The 15,938-nt window shown below is 41.1% G+C and overlaps 1 protein-coding gene across 2 annotated transcripts; it reads left to right on the forward strand.

The window, feature by feature from the left end:
* Positions 1 to 18: 18 nt before the first annotated feature.
* LOC131828558 (cytochrome c oxidase assembly protein COX15 homolog) lies at positions 19 to 13,711 on the forward strand. Of its 2 annotated transcripts, XM_059169226.1 has the most exons (9): positions 19 to 239; positions 1,420 to 1,610; positions 3,212 to 3,334; positions 3,821 to 4,007; positions 5,909 to 6,076; positions 8,953 to 9,034; positions 10,532 to 10,686; positions 12,179 to 12,292; positions 13,300 to 13,711. In XM_059169226.1, exons 1-9 carry the CDS (start codon positions 150 to 152, stop codon positions 13,429 to 13,431), a joined length of 1,242 nt encoding a protein of 413 aa, XP_059025209.1. In that variant the 5' UTR covers positions 19 to 149; the 3' UTR covers positions 13,432 to 13,711. The 2 variants fall into 2 exon arrangements, with proteins under 2 accessions (XP_059025209.1, XP_059025210.1); XM_059169227.1 differs by lacking the exon at positions 1,420 to 1,610 and having other exon boundaries at positions 21 to 239.
* The last annotated feature ends 2,227 nt before the right edge of the window (positions 13,712 to 15,938 follow it).

A 15,938-nucleotide genomic window follows, 5' to 3' on the forward strand; every position in this document is an offset into this window, starting at 1 on the left:
GGGGAGTCGCTGACGCAGTCGCAGTCACTTCTTGCCTGCTGAGAAGGAGGGATCACGCTGTATGACCCGGAAGTGTCTCTCTGTTCAGTGGTGGAGAAAGACCACGGAGAGCTGGGGTTTGGACGTGTTTTCTTTGCACTGTCTTCAGTATGCAGCGATTGCTCTTTCCGCCCCTGAAGGCCTTGGTGGGGAGCCCGTGTCTCCGGCTCCTTGTTCCTAGGGCGGCGCCTAGAACCCAGGTATTGCACCGCAGAGGACTCGGTCGCGGAATCGTACAGGAGTCGAAAGAGTCAGGAGAAAGATAACAGATAACCCCACATCACATTCCCGTAGTTCCTTAGGATTCACAGCGCATTTCTTTGTACCCAGAGTCCCTGAGGTAGGATCCGGACCTGCCACTTACTGGCTTTATGGTATTAACCAAGTTAAGTAACCTTTCTGTGCCTTATTCCGCCCATCTGTGAAATGGGAATAGCAGTACCTACTTCGTTCAGTTGTGGTAAGGGTTAATTAATTTCATATATAGCAAGCGTTTAGCACATAGTAAGAGCTCAGTAATTTTTACCTATATATTTGGTTTTTGCTAAAAGTCCCCTCGGAGCCAGGTAAGGAACTTATAACCCCATTCTACAGAGAAGGAAATTGATACTTAATTTAAGTTCACTGAAGTTAGGAAACAGAACGCGAATCTTTAGACTCAGGGACAGAGTCAGAAGAGAACGTGCGTTCGCTCAACAAATAATTGCTGAGTGATTATTATGTCTTGGGATCTGGGAAGCAAAAGATAAATACCAAAAGGCTCCTGCCCTGGGGGGAAAGCACAAATTTGTCAAATCTTTATTAAGGTCTTGTTATGTAAGGGAACTGTGTTATGAACAAAAGTGTCAGGGGACAAAGAGCCAGACTGACCAGAGACTTCTGTCCTGCAACTCAGCTTAGTAGGAGATAGAAACAAATAAACCTGAAGTACATTATAATATTTTAAGGGCTGAGATAGGGAAGGTACGGTGTGCTGGGGGAATGACCTGTTGCAGACCCAGGAGAATCTAGGAATATTTCCCGAGGAGGTGGCATCTGAACTGAGATGTATTGTAGATATTCTCAGTAAGGAGGCAGGGAGCATCCCAGTCAGCAAGAAAGAAAAGAATCCATATCTAGGTGTAAAGTCTGGGGGACGTATGCAGAGAGAAGGGTCATGTAGTGTGGGGATGGATTGGAGTGAGGCAAAACTAGAGGAGAGCCAGCTGTGGGCTGGAGTCAGTAAACCAGATAGGAGATGATGATTTACTAGGGCAGAAGTGGTGGAGATGTGGCCATACAGGGTACTCTAGTCTAAACAGAGAGGGATTGTGTTTGAGAACAGTGGCCTGAGGACTTTCCCTCTGTCGCCAGTTGTAATTTGTCTGTCTTGATCCTTAGTGTGGTTGCAGCTGTGGGATCAGGCACTCCCTGAGGCCAGGGCAGTACAGCACCATCTCTGAAGTGACTTTGCAGTCTGGAAGGGGTACAGTGTCCCTTCCCTCAAAAGCTGCTGAGCGGGTGGTAGGTCGATGGCTCCTGGTCTGCAGTGGAACAGTGGCTGGAGCAGTTATTCTTGGTGGACTGACTAGGTGAGTAATTTGCTTGTAGCGAGTCAGCTCTTTGGGTCATCAGTAGAAGCACAGGATGACCAAGGGGGAAGGGACCTTGGGAATCACCTAGTCTCACTCCCTCATTTTATATATGTAGAAACTGAGGCCAAAAGTGGGACATGTCTGAGGGCTTGCCTGCCGTAGAACAGTTTATAGACTTATTATTGGGAGCCCTTCATAAAGCCTGGTTTAGGTCTTACCTGTTTGCTGTGCATTATTTGTATGTATTTTCCCTCTACAAACAGTTTTCAGGTTTGTCTCAAAAATTAAAAAGTTTGTTTGAATTAAATGCACATAAACGGATCACAATTGTTTTGTATGCCTCTTGGGTCCCTTTAAATCTATAGATTTCTTCTCCCTCCCTCCCCCATTTCATGTAGTTTTGTTTTGTTTTGTTTGTTATTAAAGAAACGTAACTGATTGGTCCTATGGAGTTTCCCAGTCTGAATTTTGTTAACTGCATACTTGTGGTGGTGTTTAACATGTCCCATTATCCCCAGTTTCCTGTAAGCCACTTTTTGCTTGATCAGATTCAGATTGGGAGGAGGGGGCAAAATACTTCACAGGTGATTACGACATTCATAAATATCTGGTGTCCATTAGAGATGCCAACAGCCATTGATGATCATTGCCTAGATCCATGATTTTATTACAGTTGCAAAACTGTAATATTTTATTAGCTCAACTCTAAAGAAAAACTTGTCCTCATCAACAATTTTGTTATTGTAAGGTACAGTTTCTATAAGAAAGGCAGGATAAATATTTGAATCTTCCTCTTAATTTACCAGTTTTGAAAGTAGTAAGTTGGTTTCCAAGCATCCTCCAAAGGTGATCAATAAAGGGTTTGGGTTTTAAGTATTATAAGTTCATAGGTTTAAGTGTACTTGATGTTTCGATCCATTGCACTGATGATTCGGTCAAATTGTTCCATCTTTAGTCAATGAGAGCCTCTTCAAATTGCCTCCTGAGTCTTTTTGACAGAATTTTAGTAACTAAATTTTTTGCTTTGTGGATAAGATATTCCAGGTTCATCTTATACATTTGCTGCCTCTGACCTAAATCAGCCTTTCACTTTAGAGACACTCACACCTTTTGGTGAAAATACCCTCTGGTGTTAATACAGTATGTGTTCCTCACATTCTCTGCACATTCCCTGTACTCTTATTTCAAAATACCATATGTTATATAGACTGTAATGGGAAATTGTGAAAAATTTAAGTTTTATTAGCTTTAAATTCACTCAAGAGTCTAAACTGGTCATTGAGGGCAGATTTCTTTGCTCTAAGGGTTGATTTTGCCTGTTAAAGAATGCTAGTAAAAGAAGGAAGTAAAGAGAGCTGAATTAAAGGATCGAGAGAACAAGGAGTAAAGAAATTTCTATCTGATGGCAGCTTTCTGGTGAAATTTTAAGCAGTAAGAAGAAAGCAGGGTGTTAAAAAAGAATACACTAAAATGATGTGCTTACCTTTAGAAGGGTTAAGCTCAGATCCATTTGGTTCTGTAAACCATTTATGAGAAATCCGGCATTGTGTGTGCACTTGTGTGTGCATGTATCACACACACTTCTTTCCTATCTTAAGGTTGACAGAGTCTGGACTCTCAATGGTAGACTGGCATTTGATAAAGGAGATGAAACCACCTACTAGTCAAGAGGAGTGGGAAACAGAATTCCAAAAATATCAGCAATTTCCAGAATTTAAAATGTAAGTATAGTGGCCCCTGGGTGGTTCAGTTGGTTATGCATCTGCCTTTGGCTCAAGTCATGATCCTGGGGTCCTGGGATTGAGCCCCATGTCAGGCTCCCTGCTCAGCAGGGAGTCTGCTTCTCTCTATCCCCGCTAATGCTCTCGCTCTCTCTCACTCATTTTCTCTCTCAAATAAATAAAATCTCTTTTTAAAAAAAGTATAATAGAAAATCAAGTAAACATCCCACTAGGCCCTTTCAATCTTTTGCTTATTTAAACATTTTAGTATGGTGAGATTCCAGTGTTTCTCGATATTTGCTTCAGTTAATGTTTAGTGAGCTTCCTACTCTAAACCTCCAGTTCCAAAGTGATCCTGAGATCACTGATGAGGAAGAAGGCAGACCTTTCATTTCAAGCTTTGAAACTGAGAATGCTCCTGCATTCTGTCTGGAAATAAAAATCAGGATGTTTCTTCTTTCTTTTTTGACTTCCCTTTTCACCCAGCTTGAATCATGATATGACACTGGCCGAATTCAAGTTCATCTGGTACATGGAGTACTCACACCGAATGTGGGGTCGCTTTGTGGGCCTTGCATACATCCTGCCTGCTGCCTACTTTTGGAGAAAGGGCTGGCTCAGCCGTGGCATGAAAGGACGTGTTCTTGCCCTATGTGGGTTAGTCTGCTTCCAGGTAAGATTTGTTCAAGTTTGGGAAGCCAGAGATGCCAGCTCCCTTGTTGGGATTGTTTTTAAGGAAGGAATCTGAGTCTGTATAACAGAGTAGAAAAGAGGATGAATTTTAGTGTTACAGGCATGGCCAGCCCTGTCACTTAGTAGGGCAAGTTCTCTACCTTCTGTAGACGATGCTTTCCTTACCTGTAAATAGGGATAATAATAGTGCCTACTGGTTAGGTTCTATGACTTATTAAGATAGATCATGCATATAAAGTAGTTAGTTTAGTGCCTGGAATTAGTAAGCACTTGGTGAATACATTTTTAAGTCACAAGAGGTTCTTTCCTCTCATGGCTCTCCTCCTGGGTTCTTGTCTTTTCTTTTCTGACTTGTCTGCTAGATGGGGAATGGAATCCCTGTGCTAGAATGGCTGAATAAGCAAATTTGAAGATTCCCACAGTTAAGGGGTTTCCTGAGACTGAGATCCAAGAAAAGGAATATGAGAGAAGGTACATACTAGTATTTCACAATTATAGGCCCTCAGAGAGCATCTTAGAGCATCAAAGAAACATCAAAATTTTATCAGGAAGATGCTAATTCGTTAATTGAGCTCAAAAGTAGTAAGAACCAATCAGAAGAAATTAAAGAGGGAGATGGAAGAGAAAAAATAGACTATAGAAAGAGATAAAGAGACATAATAAAAGTCTAACAATAATTAGGGGAGGGTTGGTTAAACAAAGTGAAAGTTTATTTTGGAATGATAAAAACCAAAACCAAAACCAACCTAAAGCAGACTCCCAGGGAGGCAACAATTTGAAGATGGCACATAGGATTATGGGAAGAAGAAAGTGAAGCTGGCAAATCACACTATGTACTCCTTTGTCTTCCAATGCCCCATGCAGATGGAATCAAGCTAATTAGAACATCCAGGATAATCACGAAGGGGGCAAGAGATGCCCTGAAAGATTTCCTGAGGAGATCTTTTAGAAGAGATGGGAGAGCTGTGAATTGTATAAGATTGATGATTCACAGACCTGTACCCCTGAAGCAAATAATACATTATGTGTTAATAAAAAAAAAGAAGAAGAAGAGATAGGCAAACGCTACCTCTCTGACATGCTTCTGTTGACTTGGGAGGGCAGTGTTGAAAGGGCTGTATCTTATCTGATAGAAGTGAAACTGACATTTGTATTAATTGAAAAAAATTAAAGCAGTGTATCAGAGTAATACGTACCTTGAACTTTTAAGCTTAAACATGTACTTTCATTACCTTTTTTTTTTTTTTAAACAAAGAACTAAGGCCTGTTCTTTGATTTCTCAGATTGGAGTTTAACTTCCAATCTCTTGCATCTTCATAAACTACCATTTCATTTCATTTCATTTTCCTTAAAAGAGAAGTGGGAACTTAGACATTTGCAAAGCCATCTGCCAGTAAAGCCTTACAGATTTTTATGATTCCTCCCCATGCAAGACTTTTATAATTGTCTATTTCTACTAACTTGACAGTAATTGTTTTTAAGCAATTATCTTTATCAAAGCTTTTCCAAAACACTAAATCTGGTTTTTATTGAAAAACTCTCCTTTTATTCTTATATTTTACTTACACTTCATTTTACATAATGTTAAATTATATCAAGTATTTTTAAGGTTTTGCTTGTAGATAAGCTTCTGTGTAATTTTCTACATTTGGCTTACACCTTAATAAAATAATAATCTAAACAGTGGTTAAGCATTTATGGTGCTATATGTGAAAATGTGGGTAGGATATGACTCCTGAGATACTGGGTATATGGGAAGGTATGGAATGAGAGGTCAGGTAGGGAGTACTCCTGATAACTGACAACTCATTTTCTCACCTAGTACAGTTGAATGGACAGATCCAGCCTTGTTTTATTTGCCTCTTGTGTTTTTGGTTCTAGGGTCTGTTGGGATGGTATATGGTGAAAAGTGGATTAGAAGAAAAACCAGACTCCCATGACGTCCCTCGAGTCAGTCAGTATCGCCTCGCTGCCCACCTGGGATCAGCTCTTGTTCTTTATTGTGCCAGCTTATGGACTTCGCTCTCACTGCTGCTACCTCAGCACAAGGTAAAAACGTCAGTCTTTATTAGTAGTATATCTGCACAGATGCTGACAAGGTCAGAGGAACAGAAATTCTGCTTCTAATGGGAAATTATCAATCCATATGCACACATTCCTTTAGGAACATCTACCAGTTTGCCAGCAATTAGGTATAACCAAAGATGACAGCAACATTGAACTTTTAAGACTCTGGAAGTCTTTGGAACTGAATAGTAAAATGTACCATTATTCTTTTGAGCTGGAGCAACGCATTCAAAGGAAACTTAGTACAGGACCCAAATATCCTGTCAGCATTGCCTACTGGAAAAAGTGAAAACATGAATTTTAGGAATGGTGGGAAGGGGTTGCAACAAGAGCTATCCCCCCACAACCACTTCTGACTCCTAGATGAATGGTGGCTAGCCGGTGAGGAAGGCCAGAGTGAGAGCTGTTTCTGGACCTCTGAGGGTATACGAGAGCCATGAGAGTTATTTGTTCTTTGGGTGGGGACCTACCACTCATCAAGTCTGACAAGTCTGCTCTTGTGATCTTGCCTGAAAGTATTTTCCTGTATGCTGATTAAAGGAAAATAGTAGTTTTTCTAAAAATGAGTATTATTTTAGGTATTGATGTTATGGTTGACCTGGATAACCTGTTGATGGAATGAAGTTTGAGATGACAGTAGGACTTTTAAGTAGAATTACCCAATAGGTACTTGGAGCCAGTAGCCTTGATTCCGGTATGGAAGGGAGTTGTGGACTTGGCAGTCATCCCCACAGGGAAGCCAGATGGGGCCAAAACATTGGTATAGTAGACAATCTACATTGGAATAATTCTTATTCTGTTTCAAAGCTGGACTTCTCAAATGAATTGCCTAATGTGTAACTTTACTTGCTGACAACCCACTCTTTAAATTCTTATCATCTGGCACTCCCACCCACTCACCTCTGTACATCGACATCCCTGTACATGGCACTCTGTACATGCCTACACGTATACCCACACACTCCTAAACACTCTCTGTGGGAAATGGTACTGTGAAAGGCTGCCAATGACTTTTTAAATTATCAACTGTTTTTCTCTTCTTATTTATTCATATTCCACTAATTTGCAGAAAGGATTTGAGATGATAGTCAAACATGTAGTGCTGTGCTCTCCAACACAGTATCTACTAGTCACATGTGGCCATTTAAATTTTAATTAAAATTAAATAAATTTATATTTTAAAAAGCAGTTATTTTCTTAAAGTTTAAAAAAAATTAACTTTTGGGGCACCTGGGTGGCTCAGTTGTTAAGCGTCTGCCTTCAGCTCAGGTTATGATCCCAAGGTCCTAGAATTGAGCCCTGCATCGGGTGTCTAGCTCAGCGGGAGGCCTGCTTCTCCCTCACCCACTCCCCTGCTGTTCTCTCTTTCACTGTGTCTCCCTTTGTCAAATAAGTAAATAAAATATTAAAAATAAATTTAAAAATTTTTAAATGAAAAAAGTTAACTTTTTTTAAAATTTTCAGGTGCGGTGGCCTCATTTCAGGTCCTCATTAGGCACGTATTGGCCACTGCAGATAATAGAACATTTCCATCATCATAGAAAGTTCTGTTGGATGGCAACAGATAATTGATAATAATTAATAATTGATAATTGATTATTTTTAAAGTTCTGATAGACAGTCGTATGGTATCTTAGTAATGATGGCTCACTCTTCATATACTAGATTATAGACCGTTGAAGGGCAGCACTCTGACTTAACTCCTTTGTATCTTTATGGTAATCTGTTTATAAAATTCTTAATAATTATTTGTTGATTCACTGATTAGTATCAGAAGTTGGTTATAGTAAAAATAAAACTAAATTTTTATCTTACAAAAACACTAAATGCAAGAATCTCTACCTTTGCGATTTCTTTTTATTTTTTATTTTTTTAAAGATTTTATTTATTTATTTGACAGACAGAGATCACAAGTAGCCAGAGAGGCAGGCAGAGAGCGGGCAGGGTGGGTGGGGGGAGCAGGTTGCTTCCCTGCTGAGCAAAGAGCCCGACGCAGGGCTCGATCCCAGGACCCTGAAATCATGACCCAGAGATCACAAGTAGGCAGAGAGGCAGGCGGGGGTGGGGGGGTGGGAAGCAGGCTCCCTGCTGAGCAGAGAGCCCAATGTGGGGCTCGATCCCAGGACCCTGAGATCATGACCTGAGCCAAAGGCAGAGGCTTAACCCACTGAGCCATCCAGGCCACCAGGTGCCCCATTCTTTTTAAATATTTATATATTTGAGAGAGAGTGCGCACAGCAGAGAGGAGCAGGAGGGGAGGGAGGGAGACAGAAAGCCTCAAGCGGGCTCTGGGCTGAGCATGGAGCCTGACATAGGGCTTGATCTCATGACCTGAGATCACTGCTTGAGCCGAAACCAGGAGTTGGAATCTTAACCGACTATGCCGCCCAGGTGCCCCTCTACTTTAGGGATTTCATACAGTTTTGATTCTGACTATATTTGCTAAACATGAAATATCACAAACAACATGAAAATCTAGTCCTGTATCTTAAGGCACATCATTTCAACCATGGTGAAGCATTTTTCCCTTGAACAACGCAAATCATTATTGAACAGGTATGTATTGAGTACTTACATACCAAACCCTAAGCTAGGATTACTTCACTAAGCAGGACAGATGGCATTTCCTGCCTTCACAAGACTTACAGGATAGCAGGGAAGACAGACAGTAAATGTATAAATGTAGTAGAATATGATGCATGTTAGACCAGAAAATCTGCTGGGACCGCTTAACCTATTTAGGGCATCAAAGAAGATCTGACCTCAGATTGTCACTAGGGTTTGGCTTTGGAGAGTTTTGCTGTCTCCCTTAGTTCCTGCAGTACAGTTTATCGGAATGGTTTTCTTTTCTTCTTTAGTTGTCTGAAACTCGTCAGCTCCTGTGGCTGAGGCGATGTGCTCATGGAACAGCAGGCCTGGTGTTCCTTACCGCACTCTCAGGTAGGACTCTTCACATCCCGCGTGGTCTAGTTTTGTTCTCCACTCGGGGGAGAGGGTCTCTTGCCAAACACTTTGTCCTTCACACTTGCCTTTCCATACCCATCATCTCCCTTCTCTGTTTTCTGTTTCTCCCTCCCTTCCAAAAACTCTGCTTCCCAGTCATTTGAACACAAATCTTGAGCATTTATCTGGATCCAGATTGCCTAGGTTCGAATCCTGGCTTTATCACCTATGAACTCTCTGACCCTGGGCAAGCTGTGTAACCTCCTGAGCCTCAGTGATCTCATTTGTAAAATGGGGATGATAGTAATAGTATGAGTGATACACATGAAATGCTTAGAAAAGTACCTGGCATGTAGCAAAAGCTAGGTGCAAATCAGAGAAAAGTCCTTTCCTCAAAGATGGCCTAAGATGAGGAGCTCATTGGGGCAAAGAGACTGATAGTTCTTTTTCATTCTTTAAATCACATCTCTATCCTACCTTTCTTGCTCGAGTACTGTACCATCTAGTACATTAATCGCTAGCCTCACATGCCTGTCTAAGCTTAATTAAAATTAAATAAAATGTAAAATTTAGTTTGTCAGTCACACTACCCAATTTTAAGTGCTCAGTAGCCACATGTGGCTAGCAGCTACTGTGTTGGCTGGCAGATACAGAACATTTCTATCATCACAGAAAGTTCTGTTCGGTAGCACTGCTCCAAAGAAAACCATCAAACCAGTGATTCACCTCCCTCCATTTTTGATGGAAGAACATGAATTTTTACTTTATATGTGCTATTTTTAAAAACAAGGAATGTGATCTAAACATCTCTGAGTCCTCCTTTGATCATAAATAATGGATCAGTCATCCATTAACTCATGGATACTTTATATGTTTATCCAATATTTAGTTTATAAATTTTTTCACTTCTGTGTTCACTCAACAAACATTTTTTTGAGCACTTGGGGAAGACAGATAATAAACAATGAAAACATATGGCAGATGGTGTTCAGTGCTATGAAAAAAATAAAGCAGGATAGGGGATAGAGGTGAGTTTGGGCAAGTGCTGTCTTACACAGGATCATTGGGGTGATCTCTTTGATAAGGTGACATTGAGTGGAGATGTGAGGAAATGAAGGAGTAAATTATGCAGGTATCCAAGGGAAGAGCATTTCCAGAATAGATGGCGTTCATAGTGGGATAAGGAGGGCATCAAAATCACTAAGGGAGTGTTTCCATCCATTGTGCCTTGCTCTAGAGCTTCTAGTTATGGGAGACATGCAGAATCTTCGGTGGGAGAAGGTGAGGATGCACTTGTGTTGTTTTATTTTGTTTTTTAAGTTCCCATGGTGATACTGATGTATATTCTCTGTTTGAGAAACCCCTCCTGTAGATCTTTTTTATTCTCAATTCCTTTTGTCTAACTCTGGGATAATGGACTTTTTCTGTGGCAGAACTAGTATTTGAGCTCTTTTCTATTTCATTTTAATAAATACCATTTACCTTGGAATATAGGGGCTTTTGTGGCAGGGCTGGATGCTGGGCTTGTGTACAACTCTTTCCCGAAGATGGGAGAATCTTGGGTCCCGGAGGATCTCTTTACCTTCTCTCCCGTCCTGAAGAATGTTTTTGAGAATCCCACCATGGTGCAGTTTGATCACCGGATTTTGGTAAGTCTTGCTAGTGGTTACCGGCTGCTGAGTCCAGGGAGCCTCTCCCAGGCTTTGGGGTGTCTGAAGCACTGATGGCAGCCCTGAGAGGGTAGAATACCGTGGGCACTAGATTTCCTTTGCTTTTTAGAAGAAATTTCCCACCAATTCTCTGATGGGATGTTTTTGTCCTAATAATCCACACCTGTTCCAGCCAAATTCTGGCTTTGGGGATAATACTGTCTTACTGAAGTTCACATGTGCCTTTTACCATCTGGCAAAGGATAACATCCCTCAATCCTACACACACAAAGGAGAGTGATTTTAGTGGAAATGAGGCTGAGTAGAGAAGAGAGGGCAAAGGCAGTGGTTGCTGAACACATAATTGTCAGAGCTGACCTGAAATCCCAGGGAGCTAAGAGCATCATAAATATTTCTCATCTTAATTAAGCTGATATTAAGGGCCTGCTGGGGTCATGTTAAGAGTGGCCTGGTAGCCTGGGCACGATACTGGAGCAGGGCAAGACTGGCAGCAAGGAGGCCAGCAGGAAGCTGAGGGGCCATTGCAGTAATGCAGGTGAGAGTGGTGGGGCTCTAGGCTGCATGGAGGAGCAGGGCTTGAAGAGAATGGTGGATCAGAAAGAGGCTCTAAGGAATAGAAGATTGGGTTATAGGAATGAGGGTAAAGAAGATCCCAAAGTCTGTTCTGTGGCATGCTTAAGACACACCCGGACATGGGACTACTGAAATGAGCATTGGGCTGAAGATGGAGGGTGCCGTCAGATTGAGGAGTGTTGGGTGTGATGATTGAAGCACACCCAAAGAGAGGTCCAGAGGCCTCAGATCCCCAAAGCCAACACTGGGGCTTGGGCCAGTTATGTTGTTTGGGCTCAGGCCCTTCCACCGACAGCATTTTGTAATAAGTAAAGTCGGGTTGAATTGTCATCATGGACAGCTCTGAAAGGAAAAGTGGATACAGAAAATGACAGAAAAACATTCTCCTTGACATCATGGAAGTGGGGAGGAGATCCTGTTGCCAGAGTGGGGAATGGAAATGAGACTTGGGCTTGTTTTTAGCCTAGTTGCCAGTACCACTACCTCCTCTACTCACAGCCCAGGAAGGTAATAAGCTTCATGTGCTGGGGTCAGCCCTGCTTTAAAAATACAAGATTAGAGAGGAGGTAAAATGAGACATTAGGATGCAAAGAGTGATTTCAAAGGTGAGGGCCACACCTGGGGGGGGGGCACCCACTTGAGAAGAGAGAGTGTGTAGCGCGATAGGTTCAGAAACTGCTGGTAAAGCCTCAGGGAACACGAGCATTTAAGTGGCAAGCAGAAGAGCATGGAGGAGACCAAGGAGTAATTATAGGAGAAGCTGAAGATGGTTCTCTGGGTCTGGGACAAGGAACCCTCAGGGTGACTCACTGGTCCTAGAGGAGAGATGCAGCGGACAAACAGCAGGAGGGTGGAGCATTTATTCCTGATTTTTGATGAGAGGTCTTCGTCCCCACAGGGAATCACTTCAGTTACAGCTGTGACAGTGCTCTACTTCCTCTCCCGGAGAATCTCCCTTCCTCGAAGGACCAAGATGGCCGCAGCGACTTTGCTAGCTTTGGCATATACACAGGTACAAACCACTTCTTTTTGGTCCCAAAACTAAGTTAAAGAAAGGTGACAGGCTAGGAGAAAATATTTTCAGTATTTATAATATTGATTATCTCTTTATATATCTTCTAATAAATTTTATGTATTGTTTTATTTAAGATTTTTATCTTAATAAAGAATACTCAGAAAATAAAATGAGAGTTATCAATATACACAGTTCTCACAGGAGAAACAATGAATGGCCAATAAACATGAAAAGGTCTTTAGCCTCACTTGTTATCAGAGAGGAGCAAATTAAAACAATGCTTGCCATTTTGTGCCTGTCAGATTGGGGGAAAATTTTTTTTGTAAAGATAATCAGGTATTGGCATAGAGTTAGGAAAATGGTATATCTTCCTGTATTCTTGGTGAGAGCATGAGTTGGTATAGTTTTTTCAGAGGGCAGTTTGTCATTAGCTTTTAAAATGTTAAATGTATAATCCATTGGTCCAATAAGCTGACTTCTTAGTGCCTGCCCTAGAAATATTCTAAGGCCCAAAGACCTGTGTACAAAGTAATTTTCATGGTAGAATTGCTGTGATAGCAGTAAAACCAGAAACCACCTAAATAAACAACAATGGTACACACATACTTTGTAATACTATATAGCAGTTTAAAATAATAAGGTCTCAAGACATACATTGTTAAGTGAAAAAAGCAAGTAACAGAACAACCCCATTTTTTAAAGCATAAAAGTATGTTTCTTTATAAACACAGATACAAAAGTACAAGTGTATGGAAACATGACTCTCTGTGGGGAGGGTAGCTGGCCTAGGATAAAGGATTATTAAGGAGAATTTTAGGTTTATCTGTTTTGTTTGAATTTCCTCTGCCATGAGTATACTTACTTGTGAAAATTTAAAAATACATATTTTTAATGTTTTGATGGGAGAATGTGGAGGTGTATGTATTTGGTTGTCCATGCCCAGTCATGTCAATTCTGAATTTGTGGTTCCTGCTTTTTTTACTGCATTCTCTCCTCTGGAACAGGTGGGCTTGGGCATTAGCACTCTGCTGATGTACGTTCCAACTCCTCTGGCTGCCACTCACCAGTCGGGCTCCCTGGCTCTGCTCAGTGTTGCCCTTTGGCTCATGAGTGAACTCCGAAGAGTCCCAAAATAATTCTCAGAGGATCGGCTTCCTAGGACTGAAAGTGCTTTTGAGAGCTCATCAGAGAGCACAGAACTTGGGAGTTTTCCTTTTAAAAGGATGACCTTGGCATACCAAATTGGTCAAGTTACTTAAAATTCTTTGTCTGTTTTTGACAAAGTCACTGGATCCAGAGTGTCATTAAGTATGTTTAACTTAAGAGTCCTTTTTTAAAATATTTGTAAATTTGGTTTTCTTGTTGAAAATCATGTTTAATGTACTAGATAAAGAAATGGCTGCCTTTGCTGCTTAATAGACTGTCTCAGATTTCTTAATGTTGGCAAGCTTTTGATTCTACATGCACCACTTCATCTCCTTGACCTCCCGAGTCCTGAATTATGTCTAAGTAGAAGTTCTTTATGCTCTCGATTTCACTTCCATCAGGTAAAGATTTCAAAGGGAAAGACTGGCACACACTCTAAAGTAGCCAGAGAGCCTTTGGCAGGAAATAGTGTCTTCTGGTATCCTGATTTTCACAATGGGGAAAGGGTGCAATCTGACAAGCTTAATGTCTGTATGTAGCAAAATGGCTTATAAGTACTTAGAAAAGGAGAAAATCACTGGTAACCCAACTTTGACTCATCAAGCACTAACCTAGTTCGATTGTGCTGTTACATCTCTAGGTTAGATGAATGGAATACCTAGTATGAGTCAGTTCCTGAAAGCATTTCCGAACAGCCTCATGGATAATTAAAGTATGGTCTTGATGGTATATGAAGTACATGGACATCTATTCAGATACGTAAACAAATTTTTGTTTAATTAATTGTTGTTAATTTTAGTCTTTTGGTCTCTTGCTATTTCACAGGACTCTGTCTTATTCAACTTTTTTTTTTAAGATTTTATTTATTTATCTAACAGAGATCGCAAGCAAGCAGAGAGGCAGACAGAGAGAGCAGGGGGAAGCAGGCTGCCTGCTGAGCAGAGAGCCTGATGCAGGGCTCGATCCCAGGACCCTCGGATCATGGCCTGACCTGAAGGCAAAGGCTTTAACCCACTGAGCCACCCAGGCGCCCCTCAACTTAATTTTTTTAAATTGGTGATTTGGATAAAGGCATCACAAAGATCAAATCTGAGGATGGAACAACCCAACATTGCTAATGTAATATAGATGACAGTCACAACTCAAAATAGTTCCACGGTGGTACCAGCAAGATGAAATTAAACAGATTATAAATGTAGCATCCTCATTTTAATTAAATGGGTTGTGTAAGTTTGAGGTGGAGAAACCTGGCATCATATCATTTCATATAAAAAAGACAGGGATTTTAGTTGGCCACAGGCTCAACATGCACCACCGGTGTGATGACGCTGATTAAAAAAAAATCAGTGGTGTTACAGATTTCATCAATGGAGGTGTCACAGCCACACTCAGAATACCTCCATGCAAGTGCTGTGTTTCACCATGGGTACCACATTTAAGGAAGACACGGACCACTAAATATGTATCCAGAGGAAGGGACCAGGATGGTGAGGACTCCAGAACCCTATACCCCACAGGGAAGACTTGAAGGAACTAGGGGTATTTAGCTGGAGGAGAACATTTGGAGAGAGCAAGATTCCTGCCCTTCAGAAGTTGAAGCTCTTTCATGCAAAAGGAATGAGCTTCCTTATGCTGCGGAGCTGGGAGCAGTGGGTAAAAAGAAAAACAGAAAGCTAGTTTCTTGTTTTGTACAAGGCAAGAGTTGGATCAAAACAAACACCCACTAAGGTATGGCTGGTGAAGACTGTGGCAAAGTGGAGACAGGTGCCCCAGCTAAGGGGTTAAACCATTGCTGGGCTCTGGCCTGTTGCTGCTGTATAGGTCCAAGTTGTCAGATCTGATTTTTTTTAAAGAAACAGAACATCTATATTTTTATGTGAAAGCTCTCAATAGTTAGCAACTAATTTCAGGGTTTTTAGAACCTGATGCAGGCTAAACATATCTGAGAGCCATAAATAGCCCAAGGTTTGCCCATTTATAATCTCAATTAGATGATCTCCGTTCCCTTTCAAGTCCAATATTCTGTGAGTTTCATTGTGACCTACAGTTACCACGTTCAAGCAGTTCTTAGCAAAACAGAAGTTAGATTTTGTCTTTGATTTTTTTTTTTTTTTTTAAATTCCAGATCCTGGGGCTTATGCTATTATTAGAAGTAGTTTCTAACTTTTTTCACATTAGACTTTTTGAAAATCTTGAAGCCCAAGCCTCACCCAAGACTAATTAAATCATGATCTCTGGAAGCAGTAATAGATATATTTTAAATTCCCTGAGTAATTTCAGCATGCAGGCAATTGGGCACCACTGGCCTAGGCCCTAATAGCCTAGGCACCTTAGAAAGTTTTGACTGGCTTATTGCCATCCCCTCCAAATTTCTACCCACCCCCATCTCATTTAATCTGATCTACTAGTGTGTTCACAGGTTATCACCACCTCTTCTAGATAGAATTCTTTAAAGAAAGGAAACTGGTGACTGGGGCAGGTTCCTATTCATTATCAC

The sequence above is a fragment of the Mustela lutreola genome, chromosome 4, assembly GCF_030435805.1.
Source record: "Mustela lutreola isolate mMusLut2 chromosome 4, mMusLut2.pri, whole genome shotgun sequence".
Classification (NCBI taxonomy): Eukaryota; Metazoa; Chordata; class Mammalia; order Carnivora; family Mustelidae; genus Mustela; species Mustela lutreola.

Bases quoted from the DNA above. Each gene is read 5' to 3' on its own strand.
- LOC131828558 (XM_059169226.1), top strand. From the start codon at position 150: ATGCAGCGATTGCTCTTTCCGCCCCTGAAGGCCTTGGTGGGGAGCCCG. The intron at 4,008-5,908 runs GTAAGATTTGTT...TTTTGGTTCTAG, and splicing joins GTGGGTTAGTCTGCTTCCAG to GGTCTGTTGGGATGGTATAT. The intron at 9,035-10,531 runs GTAGGACTCTTC...CTTGGAATATAG, and splicing joins GTTCCTTACCGCACTCTCAG to GGGCTTTTGTGGCAGGGCTG.